Source organism: Lissotriton helveticus, chromosome 4_1 (genome assembly GCF_964261635.1).
Source record: "Lissotriton helveticus chromosome 4_1, aLisHel1.1, whole genome shotgun sequence".
Lineage (NCBI taxonomy): Eukaryota > Metazoa > Chordata > Amphibia > Caudata > Salamandridae > Lissotriton > Lissotriton helveticus.
Genome location: NC_136063.1, coordinates 212435488 through 212454970, shown reverse-complemented (window position 1 = coordinate 212454970; position 19483 = coordinate 212435488). Strand labels below are relative to the sequence as shown.

The following is a 19483-nucleotide window of genomic DNA, read 5'->3' as shown; positions in this document are numbered from 1 at the left end:
ATAAGTTTTGAACTGGGAGATACCTTTCCGGTACTAAATACTATGCTTAGACGAAGGGCCAAATTCACAAAGGTTTAATACCCGGTTAGCATTACCTTTTTAATGCAAACCCGACGCTAAACCATTTTGGGGATTAACAAACCAATGCAAATCGGCATTTGCCTGGGGCGGCTCCTCCACTAAGGCGGAGGAGCGTTGCCCCACTGCCTTGCAGCAGTAAAAAAAGGAAAAAATTAAATTATAATCACATAATGTTATTATCATTGTATTATATTCTCTTGCTGCGGCAGCTTTACGTGAGGGGGTGAGCGGGGCTGCAGAGTGGAGGAGGAGTGGTAGAACCCTCCTAAGTGCGCAATGACTGTTTGGTCGTCCCTCTTGGGCCCCCTCAAAACAGTCATGCAAACTTTCCCCGTTCTCCATGCAGGCTGCATTACAGCCTGCATGGAGACCATGCCCAGGTCCCTAGTCCCTGGCCGAGCGCCGAACAATGGCGCTGAGACCAATCGCAATGCTGCATTGCAGCATTGTGATTGATCAGGGGAGCCTGGCTGTTTCTTGGAGTCTGAGATGGAGGGGAATAGAGACATCTGACCCGGTGGCAAGGTAAATGTATTTTTTTATTTAACAATGTGCCCCCTGCCCCCCACCCCCACTGCCACTCTGCCGCCAATGCGCCGTGTCGGCAACCACTGGTATTTGTGTTGGTTTGTATGGAAAAACCACTGTGAAGTTTTTACACCTGAAGCTGCTTCCTGTACAAAATCTATGGCAGATTCAGGCATGCACCAGAACACTCTGGCACTAAGGTGTGTGCCTGGTGCACGGCAGCTAAAAGCTACGCCAGCGCTAGGGAGAGGAGAGGAGAGAGCCATATCTCTATAGATATGGTGCTCTCCTGCTCCCTCCCTGTACCGCAATGCAGTGGAGTATTTTTGGCTGCAGCCCTGCATTCCATGATTCTTTTGAGAATCTAGGCCTAACTTTAAAAAATGTACCACCTTGTAGTGCGCTGTACAGTGCAACACACATGCAAAGTTGGAAGAGAAAGGGGAAATAGGGGCTGGTTGAAGTGGGTTCTATTTTTTAATGCAAAGCCCGCTCTACTGTTTTTTTGATTAATGGGGTTTTGCATCAGAAATCTTTGGTAGTTTCATGGGAACACTCATGCACCACCAATGGCATGCCCCCTTGGTGCTAAGTAAATCAAGGCTGCTTTGGGCCTACTTTCAAGTGATTTTCCAGCACAAAACAAGTTTTCTGCTGGAAAGTAAATTAGTAAAGAAAGATTTTCCTTCGATTTGCGTCACAAAACATCACTACATTTTAGTAAATGTACCCCTTTGGGTCTCTATAATTCCTCCCTTATATACCTAGTTTTATGTGCACTTATTGGCACAATGTACTGGCGCCTTGCCGCTGCTACACAATTGAGCTGAGCTTTTGGGATTAAAGTCTGGGGAGAAGCTCGAATATAAAATAGTACAAGGATCTATGAGCACAGTCCCTGAAGCTGCTATTATTCGTCTGCTTTGGAGAGTGAGTTGGCTCCTACTCTTTGAAGTACCCAAGGTCACACTGATGCCCTTAATTCGGAAGGAGAAAGGCACAGTCAAGGACAAGTCAAAGACAAATATATCCACATCATGTGGCCCTCCTACAGTGGGGGTGGGCAGGGAGTGCAGCACCATTTTTGGGGGTAGCGGCCTCCCCCTTACCTGTGGCCATCGCCGTGGGACAGAATCGCCAGCACCCCCCCTTACCTGCGGCGGTCGCAGATTCACCAGCAAACCCCTCCCGCTCTCACATATGGCCGCCACAGGGTGGCATATGTAGGTGGCCAAAGGTCTAGCAACGCCACTGCCCTCCTACGATGCCAAACGAAAACCCATATTTGGGTTGAACTTTTAGTGAGTCCAATACTAAGGGCCCCATTAGGATGGCGGGCGGACTTCAGTCCGCCTGCCACCCTAACGATGCTGGGTCCGGCCGTCAGGGGTGGGGCGATCCAGCACCGCCAACTAAGATGCGACTGCCACCCTGGCAGTCGCATCCCACATCTTTATCATTGTGGCGGGTGCTGCACCCACCGCAATGCCAAAGGCATGTTGTGCATTCCCATGCTCAACATGACAGGCACCGCGCAGTGCCTGCCACCTTGTGCATGGCAAGAAGTGCAGCCCCCAAACCCCCCCACCCTGCCGGAGGCCTGCAACATGCCCCACAGCAATTCCCACTTGCCTGGAAAGTCATGAACCGCCAGGCATCATATTATGGATGGCGGTGCCTTCCAGGCACAGCCACCATATTGTGCCCGTGTTCCGCCCGACCGGCAATCGTGACGATTGCCGTCCGCCGTGGTACCCCCCGCCATGGTAATATGGCAGGGGGTAAATGTGGTTGTGATGTCGGGCGGATTGCCACCGCCGGACGGCCAGGCGGTGGCGATCAACCCACCATCATAATGGGGCCCTTTATGTGCTTCCAATTCTTTTGATTTAAACATGTATTAACTATATAATTACTAGGGCATACTCAAATGCAATTGACTAACTATCTTACCTTTTCTCCTTTCTCTCCGTTCATTCCTGGTTGCCCATTATCTCCTGGGAGGCCCTTAGGGAAAATGATAGAAGAGCATTATAGAGAGGTCATTCAAAAACGGGTCTACAATCGGTAATAGTGGAAAGGGAAGGACATTCATTACATGTCAAATTTCAACACATTTTCATAAGCAGTCAGTGCTATTCAATTATGAAAGAATATCTCCCACTAATTTAAAGCATCCATTTTGTCTACGTTATTTAAGGCATGCAATTTAACTTAAATTGTTAAATGTACAACCTGTGTTGATTATATTCTATATTGGCCACTGTTCTACCAAGTCATAGAGGTCATCATTTGACCAGCTGGCTAGGATTAAAAAATGCTCCTCTTCAAAGCATGTCATACGGTCCAGTATTCAAGATTATTCATGATTACCTAGACAGGGCATCCTTTTCTGAGTGCATCTTTCTATTACCTGCGGCAATACATTTGACATGTTCACCTATTTTAGGTTCAACTACAGCATCTTTCACTGCATCCTCAATTCCTTTATTTTCTTGTCTCTTTTCCACGTTCCTTACTCTGTCTCTCTTCAGTCATCCTCCATTTTCCTACCTAACCCTAAATGTAACCGCGCTTCCTCCACGATCACGTGTTTGATTCCTTCAGCCTTCCATCATTCTTTCCTCTTCTTCTCCTCTTCATTTTTTCACCCCTAACTCCACTTCGACCTACCTACCTACCTACCTACCTACCTTCCTTCCTTCCTTCCTTCCTTCCCTCCCTCCCTCCCTCCCTCCCTCCCTCCCTCCCTCCTTCCTTCCTTCCTTCCTTCCTTCCTTCCTTCCTTTCCCTTCCTTCTTCCATCCCTTTCTCTTTTCTTTTTTACCTTCCTTCCCCTGTTCACCACCCCTGCCCTTTGACTTGTTATTGACGCTTTTTCTGCTTCTAAACTCTGTTTGGCTTTCATTGCGTTCAAATTACTGTTCCTTTCAGCACGTACCAAATTCTTTGACAGCTATCTATTTGTTTCAGGTTATAATTGAATAAACCAAACGCAGAAGCAATTCTCAAAGGCACGAGAGGAATACAGCTGCAATTACCAGGCTTTCCGTGAGTGAATACTTACAACATTGCCGGGTAAGCCGCGAGCGCCATGGGGACCAGCGGGACCTGCAGGACCCTAGGAGGTAAAAGCATAGAAAGAACTTTAAATGAAATGGAAGAACTAAATACTTGGTGATCTTGGTGTATAAAAGGAAAGACCCTATAGAGACTCACAAAATGTCACGTGTCCGCAAATACAAGGGGGCAGATTTACAAGCCCCTTGCGCCACTTTAGCGTCACTTTTCCCATGTTAAAGTGACGAAAAAGTGGTGCAAGGGCCTTGTAAATCTGCCCTAAGGGTTTTTTTTTTATCTGGAGCAACTTTCTGAGCCTCATCAGTGGTGGTAAATGTGACATATGCATAAACAGGTCCGAAGCCACATGCGATACTACAGTGCTATCTTCTCTGTCTCCGAAAATGCAGTATTCATCTTAATACTATTACTTGCGTATGAAGCATTGAGTTTGAATGGAAGTACATTCTGGAAAAGCAGGTACATATGGCAGTAAAATTGTTCTGCCCTGGGCCTATGAAATTCAACTGTGAGAGTCCCTGGTCCACCTTCTCTGCAGCCACAAGGCCCAGCGTTGAATCTCTTGAAATAGAAATGCAGCTGACATTTACAGCAGACTCTGGAGGATAGGCCAATGGGAAGACGTCTTTAATCTTACATCAGGACACGCCCCCTGGTCCAGGCACAGCTAAGGTGGTAAAGAGGTGGCAAGCATTGCTCTTGTTTCTAAGTCAGGATGCCAACCAGATGGTCCTTAGTATGGGCCGTGAGGCAAGCCAGAGCCAGACATGGGCATGCACAGATGTGGCAGGGAGAATGGGTGGTGGGTCCTACCAGTCCATGGGGAAAGGTGGGTGGGAGCATTCGGACTGCCAACTGATTTAGGGCCAAATGCCCCAAGTCTAACATGTTCCCATGAGACAGACCCTTAAAAAAAGAAAGTTCACAGACTCTGGAGGTGGGGGCAATGCGAAGACGTCTTCATTTTTAAATCAGGGAACGCCACCTGGTCCCAGTACTGCTAAGGTGAGAAAGAGGTGGCAAGCATTACTCTTGTTTCTAAGTCAGGATGCCAACCAGATGGTCCTTAGTATGGGCCGTGAGGCAAGCCAGAGCCAGACATGGGCATGCACAGAGGTGGCAAGGAGAATGGGAGGTGGGTCCTACCAGTCCATGGGGAAAGGTGGGTGGGAGCATTCGGACTGCCAACTGATTTAGGGCCAAATGCCCCAAGTCTAACATGTTCTCTGGAGACAGACCCTTAATAAAAGAAAGTTCACAGACTGTTGCCATTAAATGGCAGCAGACAGCATCATGCTCACCGCAGACTCTGTCAAGAGGTCATTCTTGGATATCATGGATCTACACATGGAATGGCAGTCAAAACACATTCCCATATTTTGAACTTTGGTATTTCCTCACTAGGAGGTCTTTGCATCTGCGAACATGCACTCGTTTATGTAAGTGGTGTTGAAGCTAACGTTTGCATTTATAATTTGCATCTGTTTATGAGACATGAGTGTGGTTCATACCTACAGGTGTATGATATTCCCAAAAATATTTCAGCAAAAAGTATGCAAAATTATCTAACATTTCGCAAAATTAATCTCACTGCTTACAGCTTGAAAATTAAACATAGGGGAACACATTGTGTTCAAAAGTCATAGGAGATCCCTGCAAAGGGGCCAGCTTGAGGAGCAAATATCTCCCCCAAGACATTTTCAGCTCGGCAGCATCTCCTGCAAGACATTTCCAGGTAAACGGAATCAAATGAAGGAAAACGAGTGAAATGACACTGCAAATCTTGCAGAGTAATAAAAAATACACCTACACCTAAAATTGCAAAAATGTCTATTAGAAAAGATGAGTCATTGATGAAATCTGCGGTTCAGCCACAGATGCATTGAATGCAATCTACCATTCACTTAGGACCATAAAGAGGAGACAGGCATTTCTACAGCAAAGCAAGGTAGGAGCCAGGAAGGTGGACTTACCGTTTCTCCTTTGACCCCAGCCTCTCCTTTGTCTCCCTTCTGTCCCTCCAGACCCTGCAGAAAAAACAATAACATCAGGTAGATGACCTAACCCGCTCAAACAACTGCGCACAGGAGCGCCTTCTTGGCGCGGGGCATTGCCGCGTGCTGCCTAATTTACTTGTGGAGAATGTTAATGGCCATGCAGACTGCCTCATCTTCCTAATGAAGCCATAAAGCAGAAATGAAATGGACAATTGGCTCCCCGGATGAAGCGCTTTGGCCCTCTTTCGTCTACAGTGTCCTTAATGGCGCGCCAGCTTGGTTAATGCCACAGTGCATTAAAAATCCAGCGCAGTAAGGGAAATTCATGCAGTTGCTGGAAGCAGATAGTATAACTCCTCATTATCTCTAAAAATAGGACGCTCTGGGCGCATGGTTCTTAATAGTATAACCTTTTAATGGTAACCACTTATTGTGACGCGTTAGCGATCTATCAATTTTTAAGACATTAGAAGTCTGTGGAGGTACAAGACCTGGTTTCTTACCCAGCAACCAACAGCATTTGGGATCAAGTGAAGCAGGGAAGTGTGGGTCCAGAGAATATAAATATTATGGCAGCTTTAATGTCACTCATTTTATCCAACCTTAACGGTGGCGAAGGCTATTGAGAACCACTCTCGGAAGCGGGCAAATTTCTCTCATGGTTTTAAGGTTCTATTCTTGAACTTCTAGATGTAGACTTAAAATGCCTGATGTCGAGTTTGGCAGACGGGTTACTCCATCACAAAGTGACGGCTATCTCGTCAGTCACAAGTGCATTATGTTTTATGGCACTTGTAATAATGCAAAGGGGCTATGCATCCCATTTGTGACAGAGTAACCCTTCCGACAAATTATAAATCAATTCCAGAAAACTGTCAAAAATGAAAGGAAAATAAATATGAATTATGGATTTCATAAATCATAAATTTATGTGTCTTGTGGAATAGAATGTGGGATAAAACACAGACATTTCCAGAGCTGGGCTGTTTCCAAAAGGCCTCTCAAAGTCCAAAGTGTGCATTGTTAGAAAACTAGACAGCTTGTTATAGATGACTTTTTGTGTATTCACTAATGATACTTTTGTGTCTTACACCACCTAGGTATCACCCATGTTCAGTGCTGGATTTGGAAAACCTTTACTCCAGGAACTCATGAGTTGGGGACATAAATTGGGGGTCAAAATGGGATGGAGTCATGACGGGCGGAGTCATGAAAAGCAGTCTGACAGATAACATACATTTTATTAACCTCTGCCACGGATAAATTGGTAACAATGACAAACATAAAAATACATCTGTTCTGGCTTAATTGGTTGCAAAGGCTGACATTTAAAATATGTTACGTGGTTGAGGCACCTGCTACAGAGCACGTTGTGTGCCTAGTAAATCTCAGGTGATAATACAATGGTAAGTCAAGTTTGGTAGTTAATGTACTTTCTGTTGATCTGTGTTTTGTCCATGCATGGTTTTGACTCAAACTAGCATGTAGGGTTAATGCACCTCCTGCAAAGCACATTGTGTTACATGCAGATGACAGGTTTATTTTATGAAGAAAGGTAAGTGGGCTACGGCTTTTCACACAGCGATCCTTTTATGACTTGCAGTGTCTAAATTGCAACCCTTCTAATATAGCACGGTGAGTTATGAACCGGTAGCAAGGACATGCATGCAAACTTCCAAGCATAGTTTTTTAACCTTATTGTTTTTTCTCAATCTTTTGTTATAGTAAGGCTGATAACAAAGGTTTCCTAGGGTAGTAATAAAGACCTATTAATACAGACAACCCCAAGCACTGCCTTACATATTTAATTCTGACTCTGAGTTCCTCCCAGCCATGCACTTTTACTATATAATCTCTACTACTAGAGCTGAAGTGTGACTCCTACAACTTGAAACCCTCATTGTTTAATGTAACATCCTGTACATTAATTTACACACATGTATGATTAACAGTCAATGTATAACGTATGTGTTTGTGATGTACAGCTCTCTGCAACCCTGCATTGGGATGAGTAGCGTAATAAAAGAATTGAAAACAAAAATTAGTACGTGCTATTTAAATTGTTATTTCTGCAAATTCTCAAACAGACGGATACATCTGACATTCTTCCAATACATGCATATCTCTTATATACATAGGGCCTTATTTATGAAAAGTGACGCATCGCTGCGTGAAAACAGCGATGCGTCACTTTTCACTGCGCTCTCCCTGCGACATGATTGATGCGTCATATTTATAATATGACGCATCATGTCGCAAGGAGTTACAGATACGTCAGTATTTCTGACGTATCTGTAAGCGCAAAAGTCACGCATTGCTGGGGTGTGTCACAAAAGTGATGCAACTCCAGCAATGCGTCCTTTCACATGGGGAAAGCCCCATGTGAAAGGGCTTGCGTCAGTCTTACGCCTGCTGTGAGGCAGGAGCAAGATTTTGACGCATCAGCGTCCTAAAAGTGACGCAGTGAAATCTCATAGATTTCACTGCGTCACTATTACGAGGCTTTTTGCGTGTGAACGCCCCATTTGCATACATTATACCTGACGCAGGTAAAATGTAGCGCAGGGGTTTACAAAGTGACGCATCTGCTTAGATGCGTCACTTTGTAAATAGTGCGCAACACGACGCATGTTTTCCGCCGCCGATGCGTCACAAAAAGTGACGCATCGGAGGCGCAAAACTCACGCACGGCCTAATAAATGAGGCCCATAGGTTCTACAAAGTCAAAAGCTTGCCTCCAAATCATAGTTTCCGTTAAGTACTTGTGATTTGATCAGCTGTGTGCCTTTGTTTCCCCTCCATTGCATTGGTGTCTAGCTGTTAGGCTCTAGATGGCTCTCAGCCACAATTATACTTGAACAAAAGGAGGGCTGATGGCCTTTAAATTCGGTTTTTATTTTGAGTCCAGCTGGAATCTAAATAAGAAATTACCCACATTGCCTGCACGGTGCTCTGAACAGAAAGTTGACAACATGTGAGTGGTGCTGAATTATGTCCTGGTGTTGGCAAATTACACCAGGACAAATACAGCCCATTTCACTGGGGACAGAAGGATCCCTTATCTGCCTTAATAATAGCTGCTGGATCCGGTGTCCAGCAAGATCCCCCTTCATTCCAGCACAGCCCAAGTTACACAGTCTTCATGTAGGCACGTATCAAGAGTAGATAACCATCAGTTCCCATTCAGTCAATGACAACTTGGCCAGAAGGAGCTAAGACGAACTTCAGAGGCCTGGATTGTCCTCCATCTCATCTGTTTATACCATATAATAACTGTCTGAGCATGATGTGGGATGGATCCTTCAGCCATGTCTCCTCAAATCATGTGTGCAGAAGGAAAAAAGTGCCTCTTTAATGCTGAGTGGAAGAATAGTTGTCATATCAGTTAGTTCAATACCCTTTTTTCCCAGACAGTGCCATTGCCCTATGGCACTACAGCTCTCCAAGGGGGAACAGCATTTACAACGCAACTTTTACAACGAAGTACCTTTACGACGCAACCATTACAACGCAACTTTTACAACGACTTGCGCTGGGGGGCGCTCTAGGATAGGGAATAGTTTTAATTTACTATCCAACACCTTCCCTACTATCCACGGGGACAGGAGTTGGAATAGTAAATTAAACTATTCACTATCCAGCGCCCCCAAACGCAAGTCGTTGTAACGACTTGCGTTGTAAAACTTGCGTCGTAAAGGCATGCGTTGTAAAAGCATGCGTTGTAACGACGTATATCCCTCTCCAAGACATAAATCACCACTATATATCTTCTGGGAGTCAGGTGGTGTCTGATAGCTCTAGCATAGAGGGTTCAGACAGGTAGACACTCACTGCTGACAGCTGATCTGACATGCTGTTCATGAATGAGGGTGCTGGAAGTCAACTCAGCTTTTCATCCCAAGGGGTTGATTACGTTATTACACTTAAATTAGGCAACAGTTACAGCTGTTCTTCAGAGTGCTCAGAAATGTGAATTATGTTGCGTGCTCTCTAAAACAAGTTATAAAAGGGATTTGTTGTAGTGCTCGAAAAGCAGTATTTAAGTGGCTTAGATTTGGGCCTACCTAAAGGGTGAACTAGGACCAGGAAAGTGTGGTTTGAGCCTGTCTGTATCCAAGAAGATTCTGTTCCCGACTGTCTGATAGGTCTGAGGTTCTGATTGGTCTCTGGGGTAGTGATTCTATTGGACTTAGGGTTAAGGTTCTGATTGGTGGATAGATCTAGGGTTTTGATTGGTTCCTGTAGTTAGAGTTTCTATTGGCCTAGGACTTAGGGTTTGGTCTCTGATTGGCTGCTAGGACTGGGGCTGTTATTGGCTATAATGGACTGCTCTCCTATTGGTCCTAGGACTTAGGGCTAGGGTTGTGACAGGTTAGGGTTAGGCCTAGGATTCCCATTGGCTGAAAGGGTTCACCTGACCACTAGGGCTATTTAAGCTTAGGGCTCAAAGCGTCCCAGCCAGGGCGTTATGGCTATGGGCTGAGAGGACAAGGGCAGTTGCCTGTTTGGGCCTGGTCGGAACTGAGCAGGCCTAGTGCCAGAAAGTCTGCCCTTTTTTCCATTCACCAGCAGACACCTTAACCCATCCACATCCAGAGACATATTGACAGACACACAACAAATGCATTCCACTCATGTACTACAAACAAACCCCAACTAGCTGTCATTATCACAACAACTACCAAAAACAACACAAACTATACTATACTTATACACCATTCAACCCAAACAACCAAGCAATGGTACCTTTACAGACACACAAAACACCACTCTATCCAATATGCCACTAACAAATCCACACATCAGCAACACAACGCAAATCCACACCATACGTAACTATGGCCCATCCAGACACACACTCCCTGCTCATACAAGGAACCAGCTCTACCCTCTACTTACTCCTAACAGACACATTTCTGTCACCACCAAACCTATACTCCGCCTTGCATCATTTCATCCACCAACACCCTCCTCCTCTTGTACCAAAAAAACACAACCACACAACCCTTACATTCCACTCTACCACGCATATTACCTCTTCTAGTTATCAAATCTAACACAAAAACTCTTAACTCTTGTCCATCCCCTCTCACACACCAAAACACATCACCACCTCCTTTACCTTTCAGCTTCCACTCACCAACAATACTTTACATACAAATACTTCTTAGAAAACAACTACATCATCATCTCCTCTCTCTACTCCTCAAAATAAAAACATAACACACACACTAGCACAACAAAATCTCACACACACTACTTCATAATAGTTTCCATGACAAACTACAAACATACCCCCACTCCCACCCTCCAGACTATACAAATAATACACATCTTAAACCAACTATACTGCAAAACTTTCTCTCTTTCCCCACACCTAACACACATACAGCAACCCAGCGACTCTCTTTCAACCCCCTCTCATCCATTGAGCAATTTAGAAACTTACAACATGACGCACACCTAACCTATACGCCTTCTTCCTTAAACAGATGCAAAACAAATAAACAACATGCCAGTCTTCACAACTGTGCATCAACATGTCTACTGCACAGCAAAGCTCCTCTACAAAAACAATACAGCTCACCAACTCACTCTCAACCACCATCTCCACAACTTACACACGCAGAAATGATTCAGAAAAGCTACACTTTTGCTATCCTCACACACCTAATACCAGAACTAAGGACACACCTGTTACAAGTCCACAAAATACTGCTCACTCTTCTACAAAACAAAGTCACCCCATCACCAAACACATTTTCTAAACTGCCTACTAATGAATGCTTGATCACTCTCTAAAAACAAGCATCACATCTATGGCCTTCTTACTGACATACAACCTGCCTGACTCTTCATAACTGAAACACAGTTGGGAGATGGCATGGCTCCAGTGTTGCATGAAGCCATTCCTCTAGGCTCAAACTATCACACAAAATCATATAGGCAAAAGAGGAGGTGGCCTAGCTGTTGTATTCAAGCAAACATTAAATCGCACTAACGTTGGCAACGTCTCCATTAAAGTTTATAAGGCCCTCTTCACCAGATGCAACCCTACACCGTCCTCCTCCTGTTACTTCCTACTCCTATACAGCCCTCCACCTCGCAAATCAAAAATCCCAGACACAGCTTCAAACCTGATAACACTACTCTCCAACTTATGCATTCTTGGTCACCTAAACATTTAGTTTGAAAAACCCAATATGCCCCATCTTAATTGGCCTAGATGTACTGAACTTACGCCGGATCGTCCACAAACCCACACACATCGCTGGGCAAATCCTAGATGTCATTTTTGAAAATTCAGAACTAGTTACCTTTCAAATGATTGTTCCAGTCATATGGTCAGGTGACCATTTGCTAGCTTTCCAACATAACACAACACAAAGCAACACAACTAAAGCCACCTTACATACATCCACCTATCGGCCGTAGCATAAACTAAATTTTGAACACTTACAAACACAACTAACATCCAATACAGATCTAGGTTCATTAGATTCAGTAAAAACACTAAATGAGTGGCTACAGAAAGCTTTTAATATCCCAATACCATTAAGAACAACAAAACAGGACAAAAGAAAACAGGCACCTTGGAGAAATATAGAGCTAAAAGAGATAACACAGCAAATTAGAAAGGTGCAATGCACCTGGCTCAAAACAAACCAAGACAAACTTCACTTATAGAAACGTAACAGATTATACAAGTCAGCAATCAAAAACGCTAAGAAAACAATACTATTCAGACAAAATTCAAAATGCTAAATGTGCAAATAAAGAATTCCATAAAATCTTCAATTAATTTTGTAAATGAAATTGCCTAGAAGGAACTCATCCCACTACTCAAGAATTCACAGACAAACTGGCCAATCATTACACAACCAAAGCAGACAGGTTGGACTCCTATTTAAAACAAAGGGAAAGCACCAGCACTGACCCTTTTCCAAAAAAAAACTCCAAGAGAAGGCTTACCCAGCCTCTGCATTCCTTCCAACATATATCACACAATGAATTTATGGATCTGGTCAAACCAAGCAGGCCTGCTGGCAGCTCTTCTGACCCATGTCCACCATAAACCTTCAAGAAAATACTTCTAACTACCTCTGCTGCCACCAGTAAGAAGAATCATCAACAATTCCTTAACTATGGGAAAATGTTCCAAAACAAACCCGGACCCGTGTAACACCAACAACAACAGCCCATGTACAAATCGACCTTTCCTGGGCAAACTGATAGAAAGAGCAGCATTCACCCAGATGTCACAATGAATTGAAGATAATTCCATACTTTTTTACTTCCAAACTGGATTATGTCCGGGAAGAGGCACAGAATATGTCCTTCTTGCCATCTGGGATTACCTTAAGAACACAGTTGACTGGTACAGGGTTGCTGCACTACTTCTCTTGGACCTCTCAGCTGCCTTTGATACAGATGACCATGACACTCTAATACAAAGACCCCACGAAGCCAGCATAAAGGTGGCTGCTCTCGACTGGATCATATCTTACCTTCAAAACACAACAAATGTCATCCATACTCCCCCTGTCTCATCCAGACCGTACATCACAAAAGCAGAGAATCCTTAAGGCTCTATCATCTCACCCATGCTTTTCAAAATCTACATGAAGTCATTACTGTCACTGATCAGACAATTTCACCTCATATGCTATAATTATGCAGATGACACAGATATACTCCTTAAACTGGAAAGCCCCAAAGACATTGGAAACTCACACATTTTCAGTTGCCTCAGAGCAGTTGATTAGTGGATGACATGGAGCCAACTCAACGGAATTCTTCCAAAATAGAAATACTCATATATGGCGATTGGAAAAATTATGACCCACTCAACGCCTGGCTTGACAATCTGGGAACCCAGCCTAAAGTATCAATGAATGCCCAAGTGGACAAACTAGCAAGATCAAGATTCATTACTATAAAACCTCTGTAATGGATCTTTTCCCACCTGGGATTTTCACACAATGTTATATATGGGTCTTGTATAGCGCAACGGCTACTCCAAAGGAGTGTCCCGGCGCTTTTATGCTCCAGACCCAGAAAAGGAAGCTAAAAAACATAACAACAGACAGGAAGCACAGAGGAAGGAGACAGAAGAAATCTAGTTCGAGAATAACCAGGTCTTAAGATCCTTTCTAAAGGCCAACAGATTGGACGTGGACCGCAACGACAAGGGAAGGGAGTTCCACAACTGAGGGGCCAGGTATCTAAAAGATCGCCCTCCCAGGCGTGCCCTCTTTATACGCGGGATCGCGGCCAGGGCCAAAGACTCCGATCTTAAAGATCGCGTCGGCCGGTAAAAAGCCAACCTTTTCTGTAGGTATTTAGCACCCGTGGCATGCAGTGCCTTGTGAGCTAATGTCAGAGCCTTAAACTTTATCCTCTTCCGTATGGGAAGCCAATGGAGGGATTGCAGCAGGTTTGAGGCACTGGCGCGACGATGCAATCCAAAAATTGCTCGTGCTGCCGCGTTCTGGGTCACCTGCAGGCGCTGTAAAAGGTATTCTGGGAGGCCCAAGTACAGAATGTTGGCGTAATCCAATCTGGATCCGATGAGGGCCTGTACAATTATTCTCCGGTGTTCCTGGGACAAAAGAGGAAAAAACTTTCGAAGCATCCGAAGGATGCCGAAACAGGTTCTAGTAAGGGTAGCCACCTGGGAATTAAGCGTTAGCCCATTATCAATTTTAATTCCCAGGTTCTTAGCCCAGATGGACGCCTGAGCCGGAGGGAACATGTCAACAGGCCACCAATCATGCCAGTTCGGTTCCAGAGGACATCCAAAGAAAAGTATCTCAGATTTATCCGAGTTACACTTGAGGCTGTTCAGATGGAACCAGTTAAAAACAGCCCCAAGGCACTCACGGATACTTTCCCCATCGAATTCTTCGCTCTTACGGCAGGTGAAAAGAAGCTGGGTGTCGTCAGCATATGAGACGATCTGGGCCCCGAAGGACTCCACCAAAGTCGCCAGAGGGGTCATGAGGATGTTAAATAGAGTTGGGCTCAGCACTGAGCCCTGGGGAACTCCGACTCCCAATGGCGGCATTTCGGCAGATCCAGGAGGGACCCAGACCGTTTGCCGGCGGTTGGCTAAGAAGGAACAAAACCAGTTCAGCACCGTCCCCCCAAGACCGATGTCATGAAGTCTTATGAGGAGATCCTCATGGGGGACGGTGTCGAAAGCCGCCGACAAGTCTAACATGACTAACATCACCCTGCCTCCGTCATCCAGCACCTCCTTTATAATCTCTGACACTTCCAGAAGCGCCGTCTCAGTGCTTAGGTTGGATCTAAAGCCCGATTGAGACGCATGAAGAAGCTCATAAGATTCCAGGAAGTTGGAAAGCACGCTATGAACGTGCTTCTCCAGGATTTTAGTCAGTGCTGGAAGGAGCGAAATAGGCCGATAGTTGGATGGAACCTCTGGGGCAAGATTGGGCTTTTTAAGAAGGGGAATCACCATAGCCTGTTTCCAGGAAGGTGGCAGAAATCCCTGACTCAAAGAAAGATTCAGAATAGGATTGGCTAATGGATTAACAACATCAGCCATTCTGGCTAAAAATTTTGCCGGGCAAGGATCACAAGGTGAGCCAGATTTCAGGTTCCTCATCAGAGCTAGAGATGAAGCCATTGTGAGGGGCGGAAAGTCCAGAAGGGCCGGGCCAGAGATAGGCTGGTGTGCTATCTCATTAGACAGAGTCAAATGTTCCCCTGCCAGTCTCGGAGAGAAGGACTCCTGAATCTGTCTAATTTTAGTTGTAAAAAAATTAGCAATGGTATTCGCCCAGCTCTCATCTGGAGCCTCCTGGTCCGAGATCGAGCGGGAAGTAGTGAATTTGCGTACGATCTGAAAGATTTCCTTGCAGGAGTTGGCTGCTTCCTCAATTTTCCTAGCAAAGTAACACTTCTTAGCCTGTAAGATTAAAGCATGATATGATTTCATCATGGCCTTATAGGTCTCTTTAGCCTCCCCGTCATAAAAGGCCCTCCATGCACGTTCAGCGGCTTTACACTGTCTGCGGGATTGAGCGACCTCTGCCGTGAACCACGGGGCCGAAGATCGTTTGGTGTCTGATCTAGGGGGCTGTGCAGGCGCTAGTTCATTCACTCTAGCTAAGAGCCAGGACTGCAGGGTCTCTAGATCGAGCTCCAGATCCCCCGTGACGGAGAAAGGACGATTCACCAGGGCCTGAGATAACATGTCAGGGGAGACCTGATGATACGCCCTGTAGTTCCTTCCCAGTTGCCTGGGGGCTCTGATAGATGGTTTCTCAGTGCCAGATATTTGGAAATGAGCGAGATGATGATCAGACCACAATACAGGCACGAGTGCAGTGACCGTAATTGGTGAGGTAGAAAAGACCTGGTCTAATGTGTGGCCTTTGTCATGGGTCGGGCCGGAAAGATAGGGGAGCAGCCCCAGGGCAGATGTGATATCTAATAGCTTCACAACATCCTTAGCCTGCCGATCTTCCATATGGAAGTTAAAATCTCCCGCCAAGAGACAATGTTCTGATCTAAGAACAAGTGTGGCTAGGACCTGCTGGAGGTCCTCAAAAAAGGCTACTATCTCAAATCAAATGCCCAGGCTACTATCTCTCTTGTACTGTCTAACCTCGATAACGCCTACAGCCTCTACCATGGATCATCATTAACACCTATGAAAAGACGAAAGCGGATTAAGAACTGTGCTGCCAGACTACTTCTACATATAAAGCCACAAGCCCACATCTCCCCTGCGTTTCAGACCCTACATTGGTTACCAGTTGCAAGAAGATTCACTTTCAAGTTGCTTTGTATCACCCACAAAGCGATACATGGAACAGGGCTGCTTTCATCAGGAATAAAATAACCAAACACATTTTCAAAGGAACCTCCACTCTAGATTGGCATCTCGCCTCAAAATCCTACCATACGAAAACAAACCATAGGTGGAACATTATTCTCTGTTCAAGCTGCAAACTATGGAATTCTTTAACCCCAAACATAAGGTCTCCGGATAACTTTCTTATCTTCAGAAGCCTATTCAAGAGTTGGCTCTTCCCCACCTAACCACCATACTCAAACATAAGTGTACAGCATATCCTTGGGTATATAAGCTTTTTTGGATTATATGTATGTATATAGGTATATGTATTCATTTGTTTAAATGTCTATAATAATTATGTTTATAAATATTTAGCTATCCGTTAGGTCTGCTTAACAAATGTACATATTACCTATAGTTATATTATTCTATGTTTATCTTGGACATAGGTCACTGAATAAATAAGTCAATTTTTATCATAACTATTTATCTACCATTGCTTCAGTACTGAATTCTTAAAAGAAAACAATTATTAAAACAAATACATTAGCTTTAAGTACAGCAACACTTGAAAGTCTGAGTTTATTGAAATACATCCTAAATCTAGATATATTTCCTCCCTTATACACATATACCTTCCATATACTTATATATCTTTATATTTATTGCTTTACTCATAATTCAGCATCTCCAGTACACTACCCTATATTACACCCTATAGCTCTCTCAATATATCCTCTATATATACACCTTCCATTTACTTATCTATCTTTATATTTATTACTTTACTCCTAATTCAGCATCTCCAATACACTACCCTATATATCACCCTATACCTCTCTCAATAAATCCTCTACCTTCTCTCTCTGACTCATCCCAAACCTCATTCTACTACTCTCTCCAATGCACTACCCAATTTCTTACCCTATAGCGCTCTCAATATATTATCTACCTCCACTCTCTGACTTATCCCAACCCCCATTCTACTACTATGATCCCTCAAAATAACCCTTTTGAGACTGCCCTACTCTATTGCTCCTTGCATCTTCTCTACCCTCTTTCACTATTCGGATCTTCCAAACAAGCGTTTCTAAACCCTCCCCTCATGTATCCCTCCTAGACTCATCCGATTCCTCATCTTTATCCCTAATCCACTTCTAGAGATTTTTCCCCGCCCAGTGCTCCTTTACTCATCTCAAAACTCTTCCTACAGCAATGATCTCCAAATAAACACTTTGTAGAACCTACCCTCTTCTATCCTTCCACTATCATTTTCAATCCAACTAACAGACTCATGTCCACCGCTCAAATTAATTTCATATTTTCCTATACCAATTCACCACTATTTCTTTTTGGGTTATGAAGTAGCGTGTTCGTCGCTGGAAAGAGATTCAACACCTCATCAGGGGTAGTAAGTGCTGAATAAATGCAACTACAATTACAATTCTGATTATTAATATCAAGAATAGCATATTACTGCACAATTCTGTGGATGAACTTTTAGAGACAGTATGTGTTGCTAGTGGCATCTGGGTTCATGTCACTGCTAAAATGAAATAACTGATGAATCGGCATCACTGACTTACCTGAATGCCAGGGGGTCCCAGGAATCCTTGCTCGCCTTGAATGCCCTGCAGTCCCTGTAAGGTATAAAGTTGCAATAACTTATGATGATCATGAAAAAACATTTTTTCGCTGTGTGTAATGGGAAGGCTTCACTGTGAAATGTGTTCTGCGGTAGCAGTAAGTCACTTCACTCAACACAGTCCAGCACACCTTACAGGACCAGTATGAAAACCTGACCAGAACCTATGGTAGGTAAGATACTGGAGACAGCGGAGAAATTAATCCTGGTGTGGCTGAACTTGAAGGTCGAGGAGAATGTTTTCAAGGGATTTCAAATATAGAAAAAATAATGGAATCTTATGCAGGTATGTAGAGGTTTGAGCTAGCCAGAGAGTGCTGAGCAGAAGCACAAGACCTTAAGGTATATTTTTAAGAATATTAACAAAGACACAGTGGGGTTATGATGAGGGGATGTTTTGTGATATGGTGTGTCTTCCATTCTTAGTGAAGAATAGGAGCGTGGCTACCTAATGAGCAAAGCGAAACCAAAGGGGATGATGGACGGAGCGTTTGAGCAAATCAAACACTCACCTCCTGTCAACTGATCTGGATTTAATCCATCCCCATTCTCTAGCTCACTCCACCACCCCAGTTCAGACATGGCCATATGCAAATCAGTATGACCCTGTGCCTCATGGGAACAGTCCAGCCCGAACTGCCAAGCCACGTCTTACCTGGGCCAGAAACAAGCATCCTGGGACCGGTTTCGGATTTATAATCCTCATCAGCCAGGCTATCTAGAATCCAGTGGTAGAGTGAGCAACGGACCCACGTCTGGGCATACCCTGCAAACTTAGGGCGAACAAAGCGCTCTTAATGTGCTTTTTGTAAGACCTGCGGGCTGCTTGGAGTTGATCTTGATGGAAGGTGGAGGGATTGTTCCTCCAAATCCTTCTGCGGCTCTTAGATGTCTTCTTTCTTCATTGATGTCAGTAGTGAACCATGATCTGGAGGGAAAGTTCCTGGATTTTTTTAGTTTCAAAGGGGCAAGGTGGTCCAGGGTGAGCGTCATATTGGAGTTGTAAAGAGAGGTGAGTTTGGTGGTTGAGAGGTGATCAGTGATGTTGGGAAGGAGCAAGCGGATTCCTTCTTCTAGGTCAGCTCGAGGGATCTGGGCTGTGTTCCTGACCCATTTGGGAGGGTCTCACTTGGGGTGTTGAGTTAGGCCCGCAAGGTTGATGTAAAAAAGAACTATGTGATGGTTGGACTAGTCTACCGGAAGGATGTGATCGATGGAGACTGCATTGCTTTCGGCAATAATTACGTCGAGGATTGCTCCTCTGTGATGAGTTTCTTCTAAGCAGTGTTGTGTCAGATTGTTTTCTAGTAGTTTGTTGTTTAA

The 19483-nt window shown here is 44.4% G+C and overlaps 1 protein-coding gene across 1 annotated transcript in view; it reads right to left on the bottom strand.

Annotated features, from left to right (window-relative positions):
• Positions 1 to 19483, bottom strand: part of COL22A1 (collagen type XXII alpha 1 chain) — a 1057215-nt gene that overhangs the window by 169698 nt on the left and 868034 nt on the right. Inside the window, exons 31-34 of the mRNA XM_078686128.1 lie at positions 18102 to 18155; positions 5664 to 5717; positions 3677 to 3730; positions 2563 to 2616 (exon numbers count right to left, since the gene is read on the bottom strand). Coding sequence (XP_078542254.1) covers positions 2563 to 2616; positions 3677 to 3730; positions 5664 to 5717; positions 18102 to 18155 — 216 coding nt within the window. The remainder of the gene's footprint in view (positions 1 to 2562; positions 2617 to 3676; positions 3731 to 5663; positions 5718 to 18101; positions 18156 to 19483) is intronic.